This window comes from Oxyura jamaicensis, chromosome 2 (genome assembly GCF_011077185.1).
Source record: "Oxyura jamaicensis isolate SHBP4307 breed ruddy duck chromosome 2, BPBGC_Ojam_1.0, whole genome shotgun sequence".
In the NCBI taxonomy this organism is placed as follows: domain Eukaryota; kingdom Metazoa; phylum Chordata; class Aves; order Anseriformes; family Anatidae; genus Oxyura; species Oxyura jamaicensis.
Window position 1 is genome coordinate 68230705 of NC_048894.1, and position 25220 is coordinate 68255924.

Here is a 25220-nt window from a genome sequence, read left to right on the forward strand (position 1 = left end):
TGTTAGCTAGAGTTCAGATGTTCAAGATTAGAGTTATATCCCATTTAACAGATTAATCAGAAAGAAGGATCTCCAGTAGAAATGATTTTTTTTTTTTTTTTTTTTTTAAAGGGTCATCTTTATTGTAGCATACATAGAAGTGGAGACAGGATCTACCTTTACTATTTCTCAGCTCTGGGAAGATTCTGTGTGGTATTTTGGATTGGTTCTTTTATACATATTATCAGAATGGAGTAGAGAAAACCTTCGAGCAACTTAATCTCTATAGTGAATTCAACAGATTAAATGCAGATAGACAATTTTTGATTTTTTTCTCTGGCATTACAAGTGAGAGAGGATGCTGAAGGTGGCTTTTCTAAGCATCAAAGGTGTGGATAAAGTTTGCTGTTCTCTTGGATACTTGAGTTGGATGCAGAGATTTTTCTTAAAGATCAGGCAAGTGTAATTAAATATGGGTGTACATTAGACAGTTAAATCTGCAGCTTCTGACTGCCTTTATGTTTACCATTCTTTTGGCACTGAAAGTTTGTTTCACTTTAGTTTCATACATCTAAAGTTTATCTAAGCTTTGAAGAAAAACATGTATACACTGGAGTCCAGAATGCCTCACCCTCTTTTTGGTGCTCTATTTGCTCCTTGCTGACTGACAGGGACAGGATGGGCCATATATATTTCCCCCCTGTAGATTGAGTGGATAAGGTGTGTTTGCTTTTGAATCTGAAAAGTAGTGTCATCCAATCTTGATTTTGATGTTGATGCTCAAAGGTGACATAAAGCTGGATGCAAGGGAAGAACATCTTCTTAGTAAGGAAGGAAAAAAAAAAAAAAAAAAAAAAAAAAGCCAACCCTGCACTTCTCAGTGATTGGGATTCACTGTGTTGTTGCTGGGTGGAACTGAGTAATGCTGTTGTTGCTCCTGCTTCTGCACAGTGATGTTTCTGTTCCAGTTTGTGCTGACTCATATTCAAGAAAACACGAGGCACAGACACAATGCACTGTAACCCTTATTCTTTCCCCCACTAACCTCGGTGAGTATTTTTTTTCTGTCTATGGCTAGCATAGTACTAATATAGCTCTACTGTTAGAATTAATAGGAGGGGAAAAGGCAATCTTGTAAACAAACTGCTAGCAGACAGATTGATCTAAGAGAGGGCAATTAAATGCATCCTGCTGTTTGTGCTACATCTACCTCTCTTTAGAGCTGATCAATCCTGATAACTTGCCCATCTCTACAAACTACACTTGCTAGAGCTGTGCTCTTAAATGGGAGAAGTGCTTACAGTACCCGTTTACAACTGTATTCTGTTTAATTAGTCAGCACAGCTCGTGCTGCAGGGACAGATCACTTTGCTTTAAAGATTTGAGAATGTTAATAGTACAGTATATCATTTTAATTATTATTGGATTAATGTTGTGTCTCAAAGAACATCCAATGCAAATCACAAGAAATGGCCTGAAGTGATCCAAGGTTTGTGCTTTATTAGAAAACAAATAGGTCCATTGGTTAAATACAAGGAGAGGTTCTTTTTTGAAATGTCACTCTGCACTGGGCTGCTGTGTGCACGCATGTGTGTATGTGGAAGTGAAATCCTTTTGCTTTCACTTTGTCCACAGAAAGCTTCTGTAGCTCATGCAATAAATGGCTGAGAAAGCAGATGTACCAAGAGATGAAGAGGAGATGCAAAATAACAGCGAGGAAGACCCATTTCCCATTTGTGGTGTTGTAACAGCATCCCCTGGTTGCTCTGCCAGTCTGTTTTTGGCCAGCCTTAATGAAGACAAGGGAAGTTCAGTGGTGCCAGAAAGACTGTCTGTCCTCTCTAGCAAGGCTGTGGCCCAAGCAAAAGCCCTTGCTGGCCCAGAGATCAGTGGCAGCCAGGCACAGAGCAGGGCCTCTGGGCTGGCCAAGTACCAGCTGACAGCTGCAAATGCACCAGCAGGGGGCTTGTCGTACCCCTTGGCAGTCTGTAAGCCCAAGCCTGCGGACATTACTTCACTATGCTCCGAAAGCCTCTGCTGCAACTGCAACCAGGGTTTGGAGGTACCACATGCCCCTGAGGTGTCCAAGGTGGCTGGTGAGCCTCCTGAGGCAGTGAAGAACATTGGGTGCTGCCACATGCAGGGTGCCAGCAAACAGTATGCAGGGAACGGCACTAAGGGCATTGTGGCCCCTTGCAGTCTGGGCCTGGCTATTTGGATGAAGACCACAAAAGTAATGGAGAATTTAGAAAATAAGAAAAAGGAAGAAAAGGAGAAGTACAGGCTCCAGCTAGCTATGTACCGAAGACTTCTACTGTTGCGTTCGATTAGGAGCTTGCACAAGCAGCTGGAGCAACAGCAGGCCAGGTTGCAGGAATGTTATGGCATGGTAATAAATACCAAGAAAGAAGTGTTGAAACGCATTCGCTCAACCTCGCCCTCACCTTCGCCATAATCATGTTGCTGCATGTAGAAATGAGCTTTGTAACGCCACTGGAGCCATCAGTAAGCTTCCATGCCATGAGGTGGTGTCCTCCTAGCCAAGAGTATGTGCCCACGTGTGTGGAGAACAGAAGCAGCAACAACAGAACAAGAGAAAGGGGAAGGTAAAACATCATTGGACCATGGATTTTTCTGCAGGAAGCTGGAATAAGATTTTATCTGTGCAAGGTGATGGCTGATGCACACTTGAGGTCTCAAGCTGAAACAGGATATAAAAAGTAAATTAATGTATTAAAAAAGGGAAAAAAATGGGAACTGAGTCTGACATATGATCAGTAAAGGTGATCTGATGCCAAAGCTGCAGCCCATTAAATATGTGATATGGCCTTGGACTTTCAGCATTAAAGGAACTTCAGAAGAATTGTTTTTTTCTCTCCTCAAGGATACCCAAGCCTAGAAAGCCAGGACATTTGAAGAACTTAAGCTCAGGCTTGATATCTACCCAGCTGCCTGCTTTTCACAAAACTGCTAAGGCCATTTTATGTTTCTGACCTCTAGCCTCCTATGAAATTTATCTTGATGAGAAATTATTGCAGGAAGGTAGAACAGTCAAATACATGTACACAGAAACAGCACAATTGCCTAAGCCTTATTTCCTTAGGAAAGCAAGCTAGAAACAAAGGCTTTATAATCCAATGTTACATTAGAAGCCCAGACTGTCAGTGCCAGGGGAATGTTCAAGGTCTGCACAATTAGTAATCTGATGTTAACTCCCATTGGCGCTAGTGTCTGCAAATCAAGCATATTTTGTGCCTTACTGCTGTCATTTAATGGAAGTTGATGACAATTAGCACTTTTTATCCAGGTGTATTAGACACTTGGAAAACCCTAGAGCAGTTGCTCCAATTGCAAGGTTAGGATGCCTGCAGGAAATTTGATGTCAGTAAGTAACAAACACACGGGGAAAATTAAAGAAGGAAGATACAACTTTTTTTTTTGTGTGTGTGTGTTTGTTTGTATGCATTAAAAAGGCAATCTGTGTCCCTATTATTGAACAGCAAATTGAATAGTTGAATGTACTGGTTTAGAATCTGAAGCAAAAATGTTTTGAGAACAAAAGACATTGGAAAAACTTCCTTTTCTGGGACTTAAAGTGGTATGGAAAATTCTCTTTTTCTTCACATATGCAATTCTGATGATGCCACCTTTTCTTTTACCCTGTTGTTTGTTAGAAATGTTTCGGTAGGTGAGCAAATTTTTTTTTTTTTTTAAATCTATTCCTTACATGAAAAGGCAAGTCTATCATTAGAGAGTCTATCATTATCATTTTTCTGCGAATAGTATGCTATATATGGGAAACTTTTTCTCCCTGTCTTTTATATGTGTGCTAATAGAGGGAGGGTGTGTGTGTGTTTCTGTGCACACATACCTATATAAAGTGGTCATGAAGGGTTGGCACTTCATTTCTGGTAGTAGAAGCAGGAATAATCTCTCAGTAATCTCTGCTGTCTATGAGGAGCTGGTTGATTAGATTCACATGCACATATCTGTGAGCAAGGTATTGAAGTAATTCAACAATTGAAGTGCAGCACAACATTGTCATTGTTCCATCTTTATATTTCCTTGCACCCAAACTTATGGAAGCCCTCAGGGTATGTGCAACATTAGATGGGCTTATTTATCTCCTTGAGCCCTTGCATACCCTCTTACACAGCACAAGCCTAGAATTTTGTATGCAGAATTACCATAGAAACATAGTTGGCATCAAGGAGATATTTGAAGAAGCATCCTGTACTGCCTCATTTGGGGTATTTAGGTTGCCAGGGACCTTTAGTGGGCTGCAGAAATGAGAGATGGGGATCTATGTGACTGGGAGACGTTACTCCTGTGTTCTGAACCCACCCAGCTCTCAGCTCAGTCGTGGGAAGGCTGTTCTGTCAGTAATGCAGGTTTATCAAAGAACACTTAAATACTAAATTCAGCTCAGAAGTAATTTGTTCTATCTTAATATGCTCTCCAGGAAGGAAAGATGATCATGGCCAAGAGGGATGTACAAAGATTTTGTTGAGTTGTTTGTTTTAAATTCCTGAACTAAAAATAAAATAAAATAAAATAAAATCATTGTTTAAGAGTGAAAGTAAGTGTTATGTTAAACCAAACACATGCAGACCACTATTAGGTTGTGTCTTGGGGAAAGAAGTGTTGGAGAAGAGGCATATCTCTGAAAACTACTAAATTCTGAAATCAAATGTCGTATTGTTCCCATTAGGAAGAAGACCGAAAGATGTATTTTGACATAAGTTGTGTTTGAAAAAGAATTAATAAATTTTATTTCTTCTGAATTAAATTCAACTTGGCTAATACTATCATGTCATTGAACTTTCTGTATGCGAACAAAAGTAAGATAAAGTAGCCATTTTACCTCAGTAGCTGCTGTAGTATTGCCCTATCCATTACTATATGCTGCTACCTATACCTGTAATGCCAATTGTTTTAAAGGTGACTTGAAAAACATTGAAAAATATTGCTCACACAAAACACAGTGCAGCAATAGTTGAGTTGTCAACCTGTACAACTGTAAGTGCTTTGTGACAATCTTTGTTTTGTACAACACCTCTCATAAGATTTCTTGATCCTTATTAGAATCAGTAGATGCTTCTGCACTGTGAATATTAAATGCCAAGAGATCTGTGCATGAGCAATGCCGTCTGATAGATGGCAAGAAAATGAAGCCAAGATCTGTTCTGTGTATGCATGGTCTTTCATGTAGTGTTTAATGGATACGTGCAAAATAAATGTTAACTGATGAAATAAGATCACTTGCCTTTGCAACAATTTGCTGTTTAGATGGTGGTGCTAGTGTGGGTTGGACACACCAATTGAAAGTTATGTGATTTTTAAATAAGCATATTTCAAAAGCTTGGAAAATGTGGCTTAACAGCTATGCTTTTCTATATGATTTCTATATGTTATGTCTCTATTTTTTCTATATGTTAGCAGCTGAAATCAAGTGGCAAAGTGCCATCATGAGTAACCTATGGAGATGTTCTCAGACAGACCAGAAAAAGTTACAATCTCAGGATTAATAAAAATATGTTCCTTCAATTATTCAAATGTCCTTTTATGGTTAAGAGGTTTGGTAGTTTGAATAAGGTTCAACTAAAATTTCTTAAACTCTATTTTTATCTGAACCCAAACCACATGAATTTAGTTCTGATCAGAGGTATAAGCTTGAGCTACTGCAATTTCTTATATGTACATAAGAACTAGCAGGTCTCAAGTAACAGTGACTAAATAATTTCAGTAGGGTCTTTCTCCCCATTATTTTACTGCTTACAGAGCGTGTTGAGCTAACAATCTCTAGGAAAATCTCTTTGACCCACCAGGTTGTTACCTACTTCTACAGCAGAGGTTGAATTTAAATGACACTGCCTGAGCCTTAAGGTCCCACAGATTAACTAATTGCTTAGCAAACCTGATATGGCAGAAAGTGTGTTTATTGTGGAAGAATGAGATGTTTAAAAGGTGCTGGCACCCTCAGAGTCATTGCTATCACTAAAGAAGACGTAGCTTGTGGCCAACAAAAAACAGATCTTTAAGAACAGAATGGAATTATAAACAATTAGTGGCAGAATGCATTACTGACAGTTCTTTAATGTAAAGACTTTTGCTTTGCACCTCTGGCATTTTGGGTGCTGACCTGGAGACTGGTCAGAGCTGCGACTTTTTCCCTTTCTGTTGTTGATGGCTATGAATCTGTCAAGATAAAAAAGCCAATTTTATTCATTTGTTACCTCTTGTGATGGAGCATCATGTTTTGTGAAAGATTAGCTCAGTTCCTTCTTCCTGAGATTTCGTATCTATCACATTACTTAATTATAACAGTGATGATCTTACCTATTTATAGTAAATTTATGATATTGTGGTGAACTTGCAATCTGTGCATTACTAAATCCAGATCATCTGGTATTGTTCTTGGAGTGAGAAAATTATTGACTCTGTGCATGGCATTAAATATAAAAAGATGTAAATATGAGGATGTTTAAATCTCCATGTGGCTGATGAGTAGACTGGAGGGGAAACTAGAATCTAGATTATAAATGTTGTGGAGTTCATATTTTGCTTATGACTGCTGAAAGCAATGCAGTAACATAATACTATATTTGGAATATGCGAATAGGACCCTGCTCTGAATGTACGGGGCGGGGAGTAAATTTTCTTCAACCTCAAAGCTCAGAGATTCAGATAAATATGATAGCCAAATGACTGGAAGGTGGATGGAGAATGGAAGTGAATGGAACTACAAGAAAAAATATTTCAGTTTGATTCTTGTGCAGCATGGGGAATGGTATACTGGAAAGTTTCTTGCTCTGAGGATGTGCTTTTTATTTTGTATATGTGAAACAACTATTTTGGAGCCAAATGTGTACTATGGTGAGTTGTGTACCTGCAGTGCACAGGAATCAATGCCCATCTCAGAAGATGAGTGACAGTAATTACTGTTGCTGAAATTCACATATATGCCACTTACCCCAATCAACCTGGCTTATGCCTAATCTGAAACATGTTGAAGTAAAGTGTCCTGCTGGCTTTCACTAACAGTTGAGTGCAGCTCAGGTCTTTGAGGTGGTGCACCTTGTTCAACTCACTTCTCAGGTTTGATACATTTTTCTCCTTTTGTCTTAAAACATTATACATTTTTTATTTTTTTTTTTGGATGATACTAATCTTTGTCTTCCTGGCAAAAGATGCAAAAGATTTGGAAGAAGAAAAGGGTCTTCCTATCAGTTCCTTGCACTGTTGAAGAAAGTTGCAGGTAGTTGTTTAGTCTTAATGAAAACTTGTAGCAGGGAAAATGGCCTGTGAAAACACTTCTGAAGAGTTTACCAAAACTTTTGGAAAATAACAGCAGCTCCTACAGAAATAAAACTACACCTGAAAACAAGTTTCCCTAATTGCACTGATCATCTTCTCACAAAATTTTAGTCAAGTTTCCAAAGCCAAAAGTGTTGCCTTCATCTCTGACAAATGAAGTCTCTAAGTCTGCAGCCCAAAGTGACTACTGTGTGCAGGAGAGGCAATGAATTCTTGAGAATCTCAATAAAAGTTACAGTTTCCCTTTGATGGCTGGGGGTTGGAGAGGAAAGGGAATGTGTGACCATTCATCACAGCTCCAGGTTCATTAGTACCCAGGAACTTTCTACTCTAAATGACAAAGTTTCACTGTCGCCAAAGAGAAATTGCTGCTGACCTTAGACCTCTTTTTTGGAAAGTAAAATAATGGAGCACAGGAGCAGAGTTTGATATTTGACTGAATTCTACACAATTATCATGCATGTGTATATAATAAAATTAATTCTGTGTCTCTGCATTGTAGCCTCCGGCAAGCAGCATACAATCAGTTTTGTATGTATAATAGATCACAGAGTTGTTCATGAATAATACAAATGCATTGAGCAGATACTAGTGAGTGAGGATGTTTGTCTTTGCATGGAATCGAAGTGAACATGTAATATTGTGATAATATATATTTGATGAATACAGGTCTGACTTGCCTTTGCTATAGCCTGCTAATTCCCCGACAAGGGTTGCCACAGTAATTGAGTTTCCAATAACATTATGATTATTTCCACATGATAATTTAATTGTAGGTATTTTTTAATATTGTAATAATGTAGATTTGTGATTATTATGCATTTGCATGCAGATTTTCATGGTGACTTGGAGCACATCCCTACATTTATAACTTAATTTCCTATATTATTGCATATATATTTTGGGATTAACTCATTAATGCAAACGAAAGAAAGGTCTTTTTAGTTGTTTTGCCTTTATTATAAATGGCTGAAAGCTTTGCTCATTTTTTTTAGACCAGTCTAAACAAGTGAATAAACAAAAAGACAACTGTAATTCATGGATGGATTAATTTAAAACAATAATATAATTACAAATCATGGCAGATATTTCTGAGGTAATTGGGCTGCAGACTGGTACAAATTTTTCTTTTCTGGAGTGAAACTTATTTAGATGAATCACCAAGTTTCACAGGCGCTGTTTTCAATTTTTCTAGTTTCCCTATATAAGGTATTGGCAAAGTAACATTGGCTCAGAATTAATGGGTGTTTGCATGAGTGGGCATAACAAGGATGCCTGAATATCTGGACCTAACTAGGTATTGTTTTAGTGAGCAGAATGCCCAGAAAGAATAGAATTGGATGTAGGGAGTCATGACACTAGCTGTGCTTTTAACTGGTTTTTTATCTGCTCTGGGAAGAGGCTGTTTGCCTGCCTGCATTAGATCCTTGCTGAGACTCTGTGAGGCAAAGGGAGATGGACGTTTCCCAAGAAACAAACTCCATTTTCATTAATTGGAGCAGACACTCATATCATTCTGTTAGCATCCTCCTTCAGATAAGAGAGAACTTTTCCAGTCATATCTAAAATTATTTTTTAGCAAAATACTACTGTTTGAAGATAAATTTTCCAGAGACAGTGCAATGGGGCTTGTGTGTTGTTCCTTCAACTACATGTACTTGACAAAAAACAGAAATGAACATCTCTGCTGCTTTTTGTGTGTAAAACCTCAACTCCTCAAACTGAACCCTGGAGTCAAAACAGAGGCAGAGTTCTTGGTCTCCTCCAGGTTATCTGTAGCTGGTAGGATGTTTTACCATTGCCTGCACAGTAGGCACATGCAATAGGAGCTTGGAAAGAAGGCTTGTTTCAAATTTTCAGGTATGATGGTCAGAAACTATGGACTGAAAAATATAATTTACAGCTAGCTATCCTTTTGCATCACTAGTCAGTGCATGCAGATTCTGTTAGTATCATTGTACTGAGGTGCCTACTTCTACTTTGGATGCATTCTTCTAAATTAGCAGTACACGAGACACAATGAGATTAAGACCCTTCCCTTTCTTCTTTCCTCGCTCTGTGGACTTAAATATTAAACAAAAAAAAAAAAAAAAAAAAAAAAAAAAAAAAGAATACCTAGGTAGCACAGAGAGCAGCTACACAGAGGTTAGGACTTGACAGAGCTCAGTTCTTTTCATACCTTTGCCTGTTGGGTTTTGAACTTAAATCAACCATTTTATTAGGTAAAAACAAAAATGGTACAGTTTACATTGGGGGAATTAAGGTGAAGTCCGCCAGCCTCTATTAGTTTTGTTTCTCATTAGATTAAAAAAAAAAAAAAAAAAAAAGGCAGCTGAATTTGGGCCAGAGACTGAAATATGCAATTCCTTGATGGCCAGGATACTTTCTTAAGGAGGGCAGGGGACATACAATTCAACAGGATTCACTAGAGGATGTTTTTGCATCCAAATGCCAGTCAGTAGGGTGAAGGGTAAAATGCCTCTCCCTGCTCCTACATTGTGACTTGAGTACAGTTGTGTCCTTTGCTTTGGTCTCAGTAGTTGAGAAGGAAGTGTTTAAAGTCAGGTCAGTTGGAAGGCTTCTTTTCACACAAAATTGTTTGGTGCTGTTTTGTTACCTCAGTTGAGGAGAACAACAACAAATCGTATTTGGTTTTCTCGCAACTGTTTTTTCCATATGTAGTTGTCTTTGAAGCAGTGGGACCATATCACTTCTGCATGAGGTAAAGGTATGCTCTTGTGTGCATAGACTGACATTTTCCAACCTATTTTATGGAAAGCGTTCTTCAAAAATCATTTAAGTGATGAGGTATTTATGTATTGCCCATTGTCTCTACTGCTTGAAAATACATGATTCATGTCCATTAGTTGTTCTTCTCATAATGGGGAAGGTTTATTGCCCATAATCCTGAAGGTTTCCCATGTGTCAAATGACCACTGATTGTATTGGAAAAAAATACTTCAGTGACAGCAGGCAGCCCCTGGGTTGAAAGAAGTGTCCCTTGTCCCTGAGCAATAACCTGTACAGATGATTGAGACTTGTTGATAGACCTCCATGGAAGTCTTGTCCAGTAGTCTGGGTTTAGCAGTGTCCGACTTAGTGAAGGACCCTTCTGTGCAGGATGTTTGAACTTGATTTGTTACTCTTGTCAAGGAGGGCATAAAGGTAGGCAAAAACTGAACATGCCTTGACGCCCTGGCAGATGCAGATGTTGTAAATCTGTCTTGGAGGGGAGAAGGGAGCTAGAATTTACAAAATACAATAACTGAGAAATTTCTTTAAAACTAAGACCTGTAAGAAATCAGTGATATGTCTTCTGAGAGATCAGGGGTGTCACCTCACATCCTCAGGGTTCCAAACGGCATAAAAGACTCACTTTGAAACTACTGCACTGTGATAAGCTCCAACTCCCAAGGGATGCATTTTGTGTACATTTTGTTGTATATAATAACAAGCTGAAAGGGCAATGAAACTGTTAAGGGGATGCTGCATGTCTAAAAAGACCTTATTTTTCTTTTAACCAATAAATGAGAGAGAGTCTTTCAGAAAAGCAGTTAAAATAATATCATTTAAATGTAACAAGTGATAAAATACTAGAGAGAATTCACCTGTCAGATGAAGAAATTTAAAACATGAGGTGTTCTGTGTTACATACATTTCGAATTGGACCATTTTCCTGGTAAAGTAAGAGACCTCTTCAAAAAGCTTTTAAAACAGTTGATATATATATACAAAATTTTAAAGCTGACACAGCTAGCATAATGGAAACAATTATTTAAAACAGTAGATTTGAAGAAAAAATCATAAAATGTACTTATGTCATGTAGTCATTCTTTACAATATATGAGATGCTTTGAGATTTTACAAGATCAAAATTGTGAGACTCTGGGAATTTTTCAGCAATGGTGATTTTATAATAGATTTTGTAAATGTTCATTACTTATATATAAAAAAAATAAAAAGAAAAAAAAACAACAACAACAAAAAACACTAGAGTTGTCTACAGTAATAACAATATTTTGAAATTAAGCTAAAAAAAAGTCATGTTCTCTTCAACAAAATTCCATGTGGACATATTCAAAAATTTTGGGCCCATATTCTAGTAGAAATACTTCTAGCCACAAAATGTATTTAAATGTATGTGAGTGCTTTCTTTTGTCTCTAATGTAAAAGTATCTGCCTTCTGTATACTTAACACAGAATTAAGTTTGAGGCTATGAAATTCCAGTCAACAACATGGTAAAGCAGTTCAGCTGTGTTCTAGACAAACTTTAAATGCAAAATTCAAATCGTACAAATAACTTATTTGATGTTATTCTGAAATAAACAAGAACTCATAAGAAAAGTGAATTAGATAGAATAGGATAGTTATATCTTCTATTACCTCAGTACTGGCCATCAATCACTGTCAGTTAATTATCATTAAGATTGCATAAAAAAAGGCCCCTGTGGGAGCTGGATAGTCTGTGAGGTTCGTTCTTTCATTAAAAACAAGACAAACGATATAAGCCTTCTTTGGTACTTTTTTTCATTTGAGCCTTTTGTATACAAGGAGATGATGTGAGGAAGGTGAATCTTGAAATGCATAATTGTGCTGGGAGTTAGCATTATGGACTGCAGACAGGGTGATAGAACAAAGGATTCAAAAGTAAAGTAGTTGTTTGTCAAGAAGCTTAAAGATATATATATATATTTTTAGCTAAACAACAACAACAAAAATCCAGTAGCATTGTCCTTTCTAAGGTGCAAAACTTGAGATTTTTTTAAAAAAATAAATCCTAACTTCTTAATTAACTGGGCTTTTTTCAAGCCTCCAGGGTTTATACTTTTCTGTGCAGCATGCAGTTTGGAAACTTCAGCTTTAGAAAAGGAATAAAAACTAAAGCCTCATGACTCCAAAAGTTGATTATTCAATAGAACATTAGCCATGGTGAAATTCGGTCTGAGTTGCAAAGCCAGAAACTTCACAGCTTATGAGATAATTTAGGGATTTTTGCACTAAGCTGCTTAATGCTGGCAGGAACAGGAATGCAGTACTGGACAGTAGCAGCTACTGTTATTTCCAGGATATTTCCCTGTACTTCCCTGCACTCTTGAACAACCCTTCACACTCTTTGCAGTGCCTGGTTTCATTGATAGTGCTCATCAGCATCACAAACCGGGGCTGGTACTTGATTTCCTCACAACTTCTGCCTTTGATATGAAGCCGGTTTTGGGTCAGCTCATGCTTGCTTATCCTGCAGACCATGAGGTTCTCATGGCCAAGATCTCTTTCTGCAGAATGTTACAGATTAGAATAAGCCATTATGATCTTTCATGTTTCTGAGTAATTATCACAGGAAAAATACATGAGTTATAGAAACATTTTATACTGATGGGATTTTTTTTTTCTTTTTAAGTGAGGCTTCCTTTTTTTCCCTCCTGTCATATGACAGCAGAAGTATGTTATGCACAAGAACAACTTAAAGGCTGAAGCCTTCAGGACCAAAGACCTCTCTGTTCAGTAAGATAATAGATTGAAAATACTTGTGTTGTGAAATAGCTATTTTTTTGGCCAACTGCCCAAATAAACCTAAAACCCAAAATAAATCCATATAAAACTAATAAACCTTTAAAAAAAAAACAAAGCCTTAAGCACTGGTGGACAATGGATTCTATGGGAAGGAGTGAATGACTAAACTAGATTAGAGCTGCACCATTTAGGATTCTTCAGGCTGAAGTCAGCCCATCAGGACAATTCATCTGCTCCTTGTCAACCTCTTTCTCCTGGGAAGGCCTTTTTGCCTGCATGTGTCCAGTCTGCAGGTGGTACTTAGTGTATCATGGGCAGCTAGGTGGTCACAAGGTGGAGATGTGTGTTAAGATCAGGTAACTCAAACTGTGTATGCTTCCTATTTTTCTTTGTTGGGTATTTGCTGATGTGACAGGAAAGGTTGTACGTTAGATACAATCTCATCAATGGAACTAAGTTCTGCTCTTCTATGTTTGCTCTCTGTCACGTGTTAAGTTTCTTCATTCTTATTTGGCTGTGCTATTTGAAAAAGAAGATCCTCCAGTGCTAATTTTATTTTGCAAGGGTTGGGTCAATGTTAGCATGTCTGTAAACTAGTTGAAGGGAGAATTAAACCAGAGCAGGAAGGGACAGTGCATCTCAAAAGAAAACTAAAATGGAAACCCTAACCTCTTCTAATTTACATATGGTGACATTTTGCAGAAATATTGTTACATTAGCAGTGGCATAATGAAATTCTGCCTATCAGCCATGGAAGGAATAATGTTACTGTAAAGGTAACCTGTTCACAGTTTGTTATCAAGAAAATATTCATGCCAAGAAACATGCATTTACCAATGAGTGTTAAGAACAGTATTTTTTTTCCTTATATTTTTTCCTCATGGGCTATCCATCTTCCCCTCCAGATTTACTGCATGATCACTCCCTTTACATGCTAATTATGTGCAGCTCTGGTGAATTTGTTAGTAGTGACACTTTGGGCACCCAGTGGGACTGCAACTCATTATGTGGCAATGTCCAGATATATCAGATATTATTAGCTGTCATTAATCTGCTGTGGAAACATTGAGTGCACAGCCAGGGGAGAGACCAGGAAACAGAGTAAAAATGAAGTCTGCAACTGCCCTGGCCCCCAAGAGGTCAGAGGGCAAATCAGCAGGGAAGAAGAATACACCTTAAAATGGCCAGTGTTTAGCAGCAGACTTTTAACCCATTGTAAGCCAATATTTCTCAGAATAGGAAAGACTAAAAGAAACCATCCTATTTGTAATGTCTCTATGATTGTGCTTTACTGGAGAAAGCAGGAATATGTTCTCTCAGACTGGTGCTTTCTTAAAGGGATGTTGTACAACTGCAACTCAAGAGAGATAAGAAGTATGTGAAGAGGAGGCATAGTAAGTAAAAGACAGTATTTGCCTCAGTGTGGATAGTACCAAAGAACAAGACTTTGAAATTATGCACATGTAGCTCAGAATAGGATTAGGCCCACTCTCCATTTGAACGTCATGTTTTATAGAATCAGATTTGGCAGCAGAGAGAATCCTGCAGGAATTGAGACCTTGCTCTTGCTATTCATCTAGTGCTGGAATTCACCTGTCTGTGAGCATGGTGCTCACCAGCATCTGCTATGCAGCTTAAGAACAGAAATTACAATACGGTTCACTTTTGGCATCAATTCTGAACAGTCACTTGTAAGAGTTATGCATATCTGTATTAATTGCATTGCTTGGGTAGCAGAAGCAAAAACAAAAAAAAGTTTCTTCCCAAAAAGCTCCATAGTATTTTCAGTCTCCAAACTGACTTGTAGAATATGGCCTAGAATTTCAGGAAGTCATATCTTAATTCTTTAAACCAGGTGACCTTTAAAACAAGTGATGTCATCTCTGGTCTGAAATAAAAACAGAAAACACTGAAATACTGTCTGGAAATCTGAGTTTGGTGATATATTAATGAGGTAGATGATTTTCAGAGCAGGAGAAAGGTAATGGGTTGGTTAGACTGCATGCAACTTTAAAATTTGGGTGTTACTGACCTTAATATAAAAGTCAACAGTGTGATAGGGGGATTCAAAGTAGGAAAAATTAAGATTTATCAACAAAAGTTAAAAAACATCTTTCACTTCCAGGATAGCAAGGACCCATGCTCCTTTATCTAGAGGTTGCAGTGCTCTTGGTGGCAGGTTTAAGCATACTTAAAGGAATAAAAAACTCTTAAAATTCCTCAACATGTGATTGTTGCGAGAAGCCGGAGTAAACTTCTTCAGGCAGCTGCTTGGAAATTTCCAGGGAAATTCCAAATCGTGAAGGAATTTGGGAAGTAATGATTTAACTCCAATTAAAGGGGTTGACTCTAATGTTTTGCAGTCTTCCTCAGACTGTGACCTTTTGCATGATCTAATCTTGTCTTAATGAGGATAATAACAGATTAAACAAACAAACAAACAAACAAAACACTTGATGCATGATGTTTTATTTATGGACCTATCTTCCTATGAAGCCCTCTCTTATAGGTCATCTTAAATTCTGCACAATCCTGTGAAAGAGAAAACTGTTAGTATTTGGTCAAATGGCTCCCCTTAATAGTTCCTAAACTAATAGTCATTCATGACCTCAGATTCTAGGAAAAGATTTAGAAGTCATTTTGGTGGCATTGTGGGCTTTGTGGAAATACAAGTGTTATGGAATACAGTGTTAGCCATGGGGCAGGTGGCAAGTACCCAGGGAAATAAACAAGAAGCAGTTTTATCATTGGTCTTGGGACCTTTGCAATTTTGGTGTAACAGAAGGGTTTGTTTATTTTTATCTGAGAGCAATACAATATCAAAGAAGAGTTACAGTCTAATGGTGTTAATGTGGGAAAAAAGTCACTAAAGCCATTCTGAGTGCAGTATGAATATATTCGGTAGGTCAGTAATAGGTTCTTTTATAGTCTTATTCTAGTGTTTATGAAATTTTACAAATGTGGCACGCCTTGCCCTTTTTACAGCGGAGAGGAATAAAAATGCATTCCGGTTTCTATTTCCTTTGAGTGTTTTGAAGAACTGAACAAGAAGTGAATGCTGTTTTAGAGGCAGGTTAAATAGTTACTGGTCAGGCTTAGAGTGGAAAAATTGCAGTCAGCCTCCATGGTGCTTTTTGCCAAATTTACTTTGATGAAGCTATTATGGCAGACTTGGGTGTTTGTTTTTTCTTGTGTTCTGCAACATGCTTGTTATTTGCCCATCAACATTATGCTGTCTTTTCAGTGCCTGTATTGCTCCTTATGATCATGCAGGCTCTTATTTTCACATTTAACATGATATAGAATCATAGAATATGAGTTGGAAGGGACCCATAAGGATCATCAAGTCCAAATCCTCGCACTGCACAGGTCTACCCAAAAGTTTAGACCATGTGACTAAGCGCAGAGTCCAATCTCTTCTCATATGCATGACTAAACCTCTCTCAACTGGCGGAACTAGTCAGGTATAAAACTCAGATCCATTGATGTCTGTAGGGCTGGGGCCTGAGCAAATTCCACAGAATATGAAAGTGTGTTATGTTTGACAGAGGTCTACAGCATTTCTTACTCCACTGTTTGTAGTAAGTCGAATAGTCACCCAAATAAACCTGTATCAGCAATGCTACCTAGGAGGAATATCTGCATAGCTGGCTGTGATATTTTCTGTACAGAAAAATGGTGTGTTAAATGCTGTTGTGTTTGTTACTTTAAAAGATAGCTCTTCAAAATATATGCTCAGAAGAATTTCCAAAGTAAATTCCTAGAGAGTTTAAACAGACTGTAAGCTGTGACATAACAGGAGAAGGCCATCACCTTCAATTGGAGTGTAGAGAACCAGTAAACAGAAAGTGCCAGATTGCTCTTTTTCTTGTGACTCAGAAAATTAGGAACTATAACATAAAAGCTTTAGCAGGAATTTAACCTTCTTGGGTATAATTGAATGCCCTTAGGTATATCCTAACTCGTGCTTTTTTTTAATGATCAACTTTGTAAAAACTAATCATGGTTATAGATCCACAGTGTATGAAGTGTGCAAAGTTAGCTATGATTCATATTATAATCAGCTTTCTGAAAACTAAGAGACAATGTCAGTTCCGAATTGACTAATATATTCACTCAGGAGTTGCTTTGGTATGTGCACTTTTAGATCAGAAGCAGTAGTTCTTCTTAGAAATGCCATGGGAGGGCCTCGTCCCCAGAATTTTAGGGGCATGACACCAGAATCCAACAATTCTCCAGTTCCTCTGCAAATGATGGCAAGTGCCAGGGCTGTATCACAGCGCTGTTCTCATTACCTCATGTAGTGCTTTAGAGCATGCAACATTGCCAACACAGTAAGTGATAGGTGCCATAAATTACATTACCCAATGTAAAGGGTTATCAATGTTGCGTGATTCACTGTTTTGTGGTGTTTACTGGGAAAAATGGAAGGACAGATGAGTTGAATATTTTCATTGTGGCTTCATTGAGCAGACATTGCAGCTCTCTTCAAATTCCTGGTTATTTATTCATTATCACCATCACTCATTCAAGTGACTTACATTTTTGCAGAATGAGTTAGCATGAGTGAAGAAGGAGGAATCTGACCCGAAATTTCTAAGCAGTGAGTTCTCATTAACATTTTATTTAAAAGGATTCTTGTATACCTGAGACAGGAACAAGAATATGCAACCAGAACAACACCACCACTAAAACCCAGGGTGAATTGTGAAGAATGTTTATTGGAAAAACAAATAAACAAACAAACTAACTGAAGATTCATACTATACTTTGAAAAGGTGGGGATGGTTGTTAGTTTTATTGGAAATTACTCATTATTTTTATTTCATTATCACTAGAAGAATGAAAACAGTGTCTCTACTTTTATTTTAGTAAGAAGAAAGATAGTTTTCTGAATCCCAGAAAAAAAAAAAAAAAAAAGTAATTTAAATGAATAAAAACAATAAGAGTGGCCAATGAACATTTGAGAATTCCAGCTCCATGGGCACAAATGGTTGCAGAAATTGAGTTCCATGTGTTTGTGTATAAGTATGCTAAAAGTGCATGCTGTTGGAAGGTAAGTAACAACTCCACAAGACTCTGCTAGCCAGTTGTAACTGTTCATTTCAGATACAAACATATTACTTCACAACAAAACATAGATAAGAAACTTTAGTTTCTTTTAATGAGAAATTACACTGCGCAGTACCAAAATGTAATAATTTTCTAGATTTACTGTAATCTGTTTCTAAACATAACAGGTTTTTACAGAGGTTTTGTTTGCTTAAAAGCATTGTGGCTATGCATTCAACTTTTAAAACTCATTTTGCACAGAGTTGTAGAATCAACTGCCTCTGAATAATAATAATAAATAATAATAATAATAATAATAATAAAAACTTTTTTTTTCTTTTCAGGTAGGGGGAAATGTAGGGGTTCAAGAGAAATTTTGATATTTACTATTTAGCTTAACAAGGGCAAGCTTCTGCCCTGGTAGCCCAGACCTGTATCTAGCATAACACTTCATTAGGTAAATGCCTTTTCTGGGTGTGTTAAAGATGCCACTGATCTTTCTCACTTTCTTCCTATTCTGAGCACTTGAACTGACCCTTGACAGTGAATTTTGATGGTGTCCCTTTTGAATAGCTTTATGATTGCTTCCATCCACAGGTTACTTTCATTCAAGTGGATTTGCCACAGAGGACTTGCCCATTAGTAATCTTTTCTGCAGCCAGCTTTAAAATCTGCTTATGGTTATGGCCAGATAAAAGCATGGGAGGTCAGTTTGGTAGAGCAGAGACAAATACTTTAACATAAGGTTTTCTATTCTATGCAAGCAGCTAATAAAAGTGCCCACAGGTGTTGAGAATTATCCTTCTCATGGAGATTTGTTTACAATCTGAACCTAATCTTGGCAAAAGCTTTGGCAAGGATATCTGGCACATTAATGAAATGACTCTCCCTCCCCCACAGGTCTTGTGTTGTAACTTTGATTAACCACTTCTGTGCCCAGGAAATGAACTGCTGGGAAGGCATTATCAGTTTTGCAGGTGTATGGATGTTAGAGATAACATGGGATTCCTCCTTCATCTGGATGGATGCTCCTTACTGTTTCAGCACTGCACAGCTTTTCCCCCAGCTGCAGCTGTAGAGATCCTGCAGGTATGTTATGAGATTTTAGTATGAGGACCTTTTTATTCAATATGTATCTCTGAATGGCCTCTGCTGAGAAGTTTTAGGTCCTCCAGGGGAAATGCCTAACTCCTATAGAGCTCCCCCTTTATTTAAATTACTTTTCCTTGCTTCAGTATCACAGCTGTGACACATCAAAGCTGGTAGCTGGTGTGGCAGGACATGCATTCCCAAATCAGCCTCAGTGACGAAAGGTACAAACATAGGTGATTTGTGGTGACAGGTTTCATATTGTATGGTGTCGTTTTCATGAATGCTTTGGCTAATTAAATTTAATGTGGAACAAGAGCTTGCTTACATTATGCTAGGCTTAAGATGCTCTTAACTTGCACCTTACTTAAGGAAAAATTCCTACTGTTGAATAAGGGCTCCAGGATTTAGCCCTCTGTTAGCAGTCTTCCATAAACCCTTTGTTTTCCTAACATGTTAAAAACCAAGGCTTAATGGGTTCATGATGACATCAGTTATCAAGATTTGTGTGGTGTTGGCAGATGTTGAATTTTCAGTGGAAAACCATTAAAAAGATTTGAGTCAATGCAAGTTTCACAACATGCACGTATTATACTGGTGGTTACGTGTGCTGACTTCAGGTTTATTTATTACAAAGGAAAACAGGCCTGTACTTATACAACAACAGCAATGAGACATTAATCTTCCCAATAGGAAAATCAGTCTTGTCTTGTTAAAGGTACTCAAAGTTGCATATTGAGCATGCTGAGCTTGCAAAAACTGCAAATTTCAGATTTAATAGATCTAAAATTAAATTAAAAATAAATAAATAAGTTTTGGGAACCTTTATTTTTGGACATCCAGCATAAAGAAGGCAAAATTTCAGAAAGTGCTGAATGTCCATTCTTTGACAACTGTCCTCTTCAAAATGTCTCATGTATGTTTATTTTCTTATGTATTTTTCATATCATCTCACAACATATCAATTCTATATTAGTTCTAATATTCTTTTACTCTGCAAAACTTGCCCAGAGGTATTGTCTAGGACAATGATGCGGGCCTATACGTTATGTGTGATATGAATAGGAAATACATGCTATGCATTGGACCAAGTACATGGGGAGGAATGGTACTCAACAGCAAGATCTGATGTAACAACAATGACAAAAAGCAAATAATAAAAATAAAAGGAGAACAGGCTGGATGTGGCTCTGGGCAGCCTGCTCTAGTGGTTGGCAACCTTGCCCATAGCAGGGGGGTTGAAACTAGATGATCTTTAAGGTCCTTTTCAACCCAGGCCATTCTATGATTCTATTACAGTTCCATTCTGTTTATGCATATAGCAACCTGCAATCCATTAGTTGAAGCAATATTTGGTTCCTACATTATTTAGGACTTGAGTTTGGAGAGGTACTCATGCAGTACACCAAAACAAAAATGTAGTGTCTCTCACTTTCCATTAATCTCTAAATATGTTGAAAACGGTATTTTCTCTGAAACTAAACTTCACTCAGTTATTCTTAATTACTTCAGGTTTTGTTAATGCATCGGAAGGCCTTTAATCTTGGGACTTGTTAGAAGATACTAGTAAATTTGCTCTTATAATGCACTCCGTCCCATCCCCGTGAATTACTCAGAAACTTTGATTGTCAGTGGTGCTGTCAAGGTATGAAGTTTTCTAAATACCAGAATTCTCCCCAATAGTGACTATAAGGTTTCACAAGGTAAAACAATTCTTTTACAGTCATATGGTGCACTACACAGAGAATCAGTGGAACAAATGGGGATGTTGCACTGCTGCCTGTTCAAAAGCAAATAATTAGAAGTGAAAGAAAAATAATAACGTTCTAGCTTTCTATGAAACATTACTTAATTTTATATAAATCATAATTTAAGACACTTTAAGGACTTTTTTTTTTTTTTTTCAGAATGTGCATATTTTTATAAACTGAGGTGCTAGTTTTCAGCAGATGAAGAACAAATGATCATCCACAGATGCACGCATGCAAAAGAAATGTCGTTACTTCCCAAGCTTTCCAAGTTAAAAACAAATGATTAAATGTTGGATAATTATGATTTCATTAGTTACGTGATCTTGTAATTATTACAAATGGGTAAATAGAAAGACTGATTATTTATACTGCTGACCTGTCCCAGTTTTATGCCATTCATTATAGTCAGTAATGTTTACAGCAGTTTTTTTCCTAACAATAACATTTATAATATTTTAATGTGTGTGTATGGAAGGGAATAACACATGAAAGAATTTCAGTGCAAAATAAACCTAGTCCATTTTACATTTGGAACTCTGCTGTATTATTTTAGGCCCCTAGTCCTCAAAACACTTATGGTTAACTTTATTCACACAATTCCAATGAGACAACTCATATAAAAAGCCAAAGCTTTTCTTAAGCATTTTCTTTTGCCCTTTCCTCTTCCAGTCTTCACTTCCCAGAGTGCAGGGTAGGATAGGTGTGTCTAAGCAGATTCCTGTATGCACTGAACTCTCTCTTCATTCTCTGCTGCATGTCATTTTAATGATATAACGATACAGGGATTTGTGTATGGATGAATCTACAGATGTTTACACAAATATTAATTAATTTATTCTGTGGGCATCAAGTGATTATCTGTTTTGCTGCAAGGGCAATTTGCTGAAGAATGCATTCTTTTACCAGACAAAACAAGCATAGAAGCATTTTCAGTCATGTGCTGAAATGTGTGTTCAGTGTTAAAATGTGTTAAGCATTGTTATTCTAAAACCAGCCACAGAGATATAAAATGCACCGTGGTATTGCAAACTGAGCACTGTTTGATTGTAGGACACCTGGGCAGAAGGTTTTTGAGGTTTTTGTAGCATCTATAATGTCTTCTCTAAAATATTATTCGTTTTTTTTTGTTTGTTTGTTTGTTTGTTTTGTTTTGTTTTGTTTTTTTTAAGGACTGGTAAAATATAGTATATAAAGGACTCGGGATTTCCATATAGCCACATTTATTCCCACATGTCTTTCCAAATCATAAATGGTTGTCTTCCTTAGAAATGGATTAGGACAAATTGCATTAGGACACGACTGTGAATCTGATTAAGGTGGAACCATGATCAGTTTTTTTTCTTTTGGGCAACCATGTTTTCTTATAACAACCAGAAGACAAAAAAAGCCTTTGGCAAGATGTTTCAAAGGCATTTCTCATATGCACGTAAAAGCAGTTTTCACGCTAATTCAAAAATTGGTCCACACCTATAATTTCTTTATATAGCCAAGACAAAGCTTTGGGCAAAATTTTGCAGTAGTATATATTTCAGATACAGACTTGTGGTTTCAGTAAAAGCTCATAAAAAGGAATTTCCATGCATAATTTCCTTAAGGAGAAGACTGAAGGCAAGCTGCAAGAGACTCACAAGATCAGGCATCAATTCCAAATCGGTTAAGTGAGAGGAACACTGAGAACAAAAAATCCTGAGTGGGAAAACTGATTTAATATACTGAATAAATACCTTTTCAAATGAACACACTCTCAGAAAGGCCCAAGCCCCTCCTTTTTTGTTTTAGCCTCTGACCCAAGCCAAGCACATTGCATAACATTATTTTACATGGAAAGAAACTGGCACAGATATGTCTGTAAATGGGCATAATTGCAAATGTTTGGACTAAAATTGCTGTTACATTATTCCTTACTTGTTCCTTTTTTCTCTCTCTCGCTTGATATCTCCTCATCTTAGTCAAAGCCATTGGGTGTTCTGTTGCAACTCTGTGGAAAAAAAAAAAATATAAAAAAAATGGAAGAGGCTGGGAAGCCTGTCTTCCTTCACCTCATTACATTGTCCATGAGTACTTGATCTCTTGAACTAACATGGGATTTGGCTGAGAAGCAGAACTCCACTGCATTAGGAACTGAAAGTCTGTATGAGGAAAGAAGCTCCCTGCCTCCAGAAGCTAGCATTTAATGTATGAAAATAAAGTGAATAGGTGGATGTAGTGAATAATTCTGGAAGCCTTAGGAATTCCATAACCTTTGTGCTTAGTATAGTATCAGTGTTACTATTCTGCTAGAGTAATTGCAGTCTGCTTTATTGCTAGCCTTGCAGGTTTTACAGATTTTTCTCTTTCCTGTTCAGGACAAGATTCAGTGAGGCTTATTTTAAATGGTTTGTGTTCGATGACCTGATATTAACACTGTTTTGGCAAATACAAGAAACAATCTGAATGCTTCATGTCTCTCAGGCAGGCAGAGTCCAGATAAAATAACAGATCTGAAGCATGGTCCAAATTTCAGGGTGTACCCATCTGAACTACATTTTTCTTTCCTGAGGCTGAAAAACATCTAGTTATCTCTTTCTGTTGTTTTTGGCAACTCATTCTGGTTTCATTCAGAAGCTGAGGGCCTGACACAAATGTGGTTGGAAGCTAGACCCAGCAAGTGAATTCTCACCAGATTTCAAGGCTGACAATTGCTGGGTTACCCTCCAGATTTTGCATTTTTATGTAAACTGAATGTCTGAATGCATTATGAATCACTAACATTAGTTTATAAACCATTTTCCACAAGTAACAATGACCATTTTTATTTTTTTATTATTTTTTTTTCCCCTGGCATTTTCAAATGGATTTGCTCACAACTGAGGCTGTGAACATGTCTAGAGGAAGATCACATTCAAAGGGACAGAAAATCAGCAATGGTGGGACATGTTTATGGCTTTCTTGGCCAAGCTGCAACTGAGTTCTGAAATTTAAACATGCATCTTCTCCCTTTGACACTTCAAAGTATGGGTTCAGCTACATTTCACAACAGTAATTTTCAGCAGAAATGGAGAAGGTAAAAAAAAAAAAAAACAACAACAAACAAACAAACAAAAAACCCTCCCCCCAAATAGTCAAGCCTTCTCTTTTACAATATACTTTACAAGAGGATATCCTGGCACATTCAATTACAGTCATGGATTGTTGTAGAATTCAGGTCTTACTAAAATTGTTAGAAAACAGAAAATCAAAAATAATTAAAGTCAGTGTGGAAATAATTGTGTAAACCAGAAATAAAACAAGCCAAAAGAGGAGAAAGAAGAGGTTAGCCAATATTGTCATATCAACTTTCCTTGTCTGTTGGAGTTCGTCTCAGGATTATTCATCCAATTTATACACATACACACATTGTATATGTATATAAAGAAGAACTTTAGATCAGAAATCCAAAATATAAAATTAAATAATTGGAGGGTGTAAGAGATGCTGTCTTCAGTAGGATAATCTATCTGTAAGAGCAACTTATTATTACTAACAGAAAATGTTTTCCTCACTTTTTCAATGACAATTAACCTCTTTAGTGCAAATTTTATTATTTTTGTACACAGACATTTTGTTGAAAAGTAGAGTTGGTTCAGAGGTCAGGCACTGAAAAATTTCTCTTAAAACAAATTATATGTAGTTAGAATATATTCAGAGATTTTCAGAATTCTCCCATTTCAAAAGTTAACTAAGCTAATTGCTAAAAGGGGAAAAATGTTATGTTATTTTTCTCTGCTTATTTTTCATGATTCTTTTTTATTTTAAACTGAAAAAGAACAATTTCAGTATATTTTTTTTTCCAAATGGAATTTTTATCTAAAATATCAAAAAAAAAAAATATCAATTGCATATCATACAAACAGTATTAACTTGATTTTTCTCTCTGATTCTGTGCTTGGAATGATTCTGTGTTTAGAACATTCTGTTAAGAATTAACCAATCTGATTTTATGAAGTTTTTATCTAAATCATTCTATTTCTTATTTTCTCTGAATGGGTAAGGTTTTTATAAACTTCTTTCACTTCTGCTTGAAATAAGGAATATTAATTTGACAAAATCATTTTAATATCACAAATGTATCTTGGTTCAAGAAATAAAAATTCACTGTCTTGACACTGTACTCACATTATCATATTTATGAGAAGTAAGAAAGAGATAAATTCAGTTTCTTGGAAGTGTAATATCTGAGTATCTTTACTGTTCATTCACTGTTACCTTGTGGCTTGGCCATCACAGCAAATCTGTTCTTTAATTTCTCTGCAAAAAGTGGCAAATTAGTCACCAGAAGGCCTAGCAATTCAAAGTGTAAAGAGAGTGATTGGAAAACCTGACTCCTGGTTGTAATTATTTGTATGATTTACTTGCAGTCATGTCACTTTTATGGCACTTAAAGATATGCTGTGTCTATTTATTCAGTTAACTATTCCAGTCAGTTTTTGTGACAAAGGTGCTTAAATCCAATAGAGTTGGGTGCTGGGTTATTAGCTAGCTTAAAGCTTTATGGAGGTCAG

General features: G+C 36.9%; 1 protein-coding gene across 1 annotated transcript; it reads left to right on the top strand.

Moving 5' to 3' along the window:
• Positions 1-633: 633 nt before the first annotated feature.
• LOC118162546 lies at positions 634-5235 on the top strand. The gene is made up of 2 exons (XM_035318748.1): positions 634-1028; positions 1615-5235. The coding sequence occupies exon 2, from the start codon at positions 1640-1642 to the stop codon at positions 2432-2434; it is 795 nt and encodes a 264-aa protein (XP_035174639.1). The 5' UTR covers positions 634-1028; positions 1615-1639; the 3' UTR covers positions 2435-5235.
• The last annotated feature ends 19985 nt before the right edge of the window (positions 5236-25220 follow it).

What these genes read in the sequence shown, in the direction of transcription:
- LOC118162546 (XM_035318748.1), top strand. Translation starts at nt 1,640, where the DNA reads ATGGCTGAGAAAGCAGATGTACCAAGAGATGAAGAGGAGATGCAAAAT.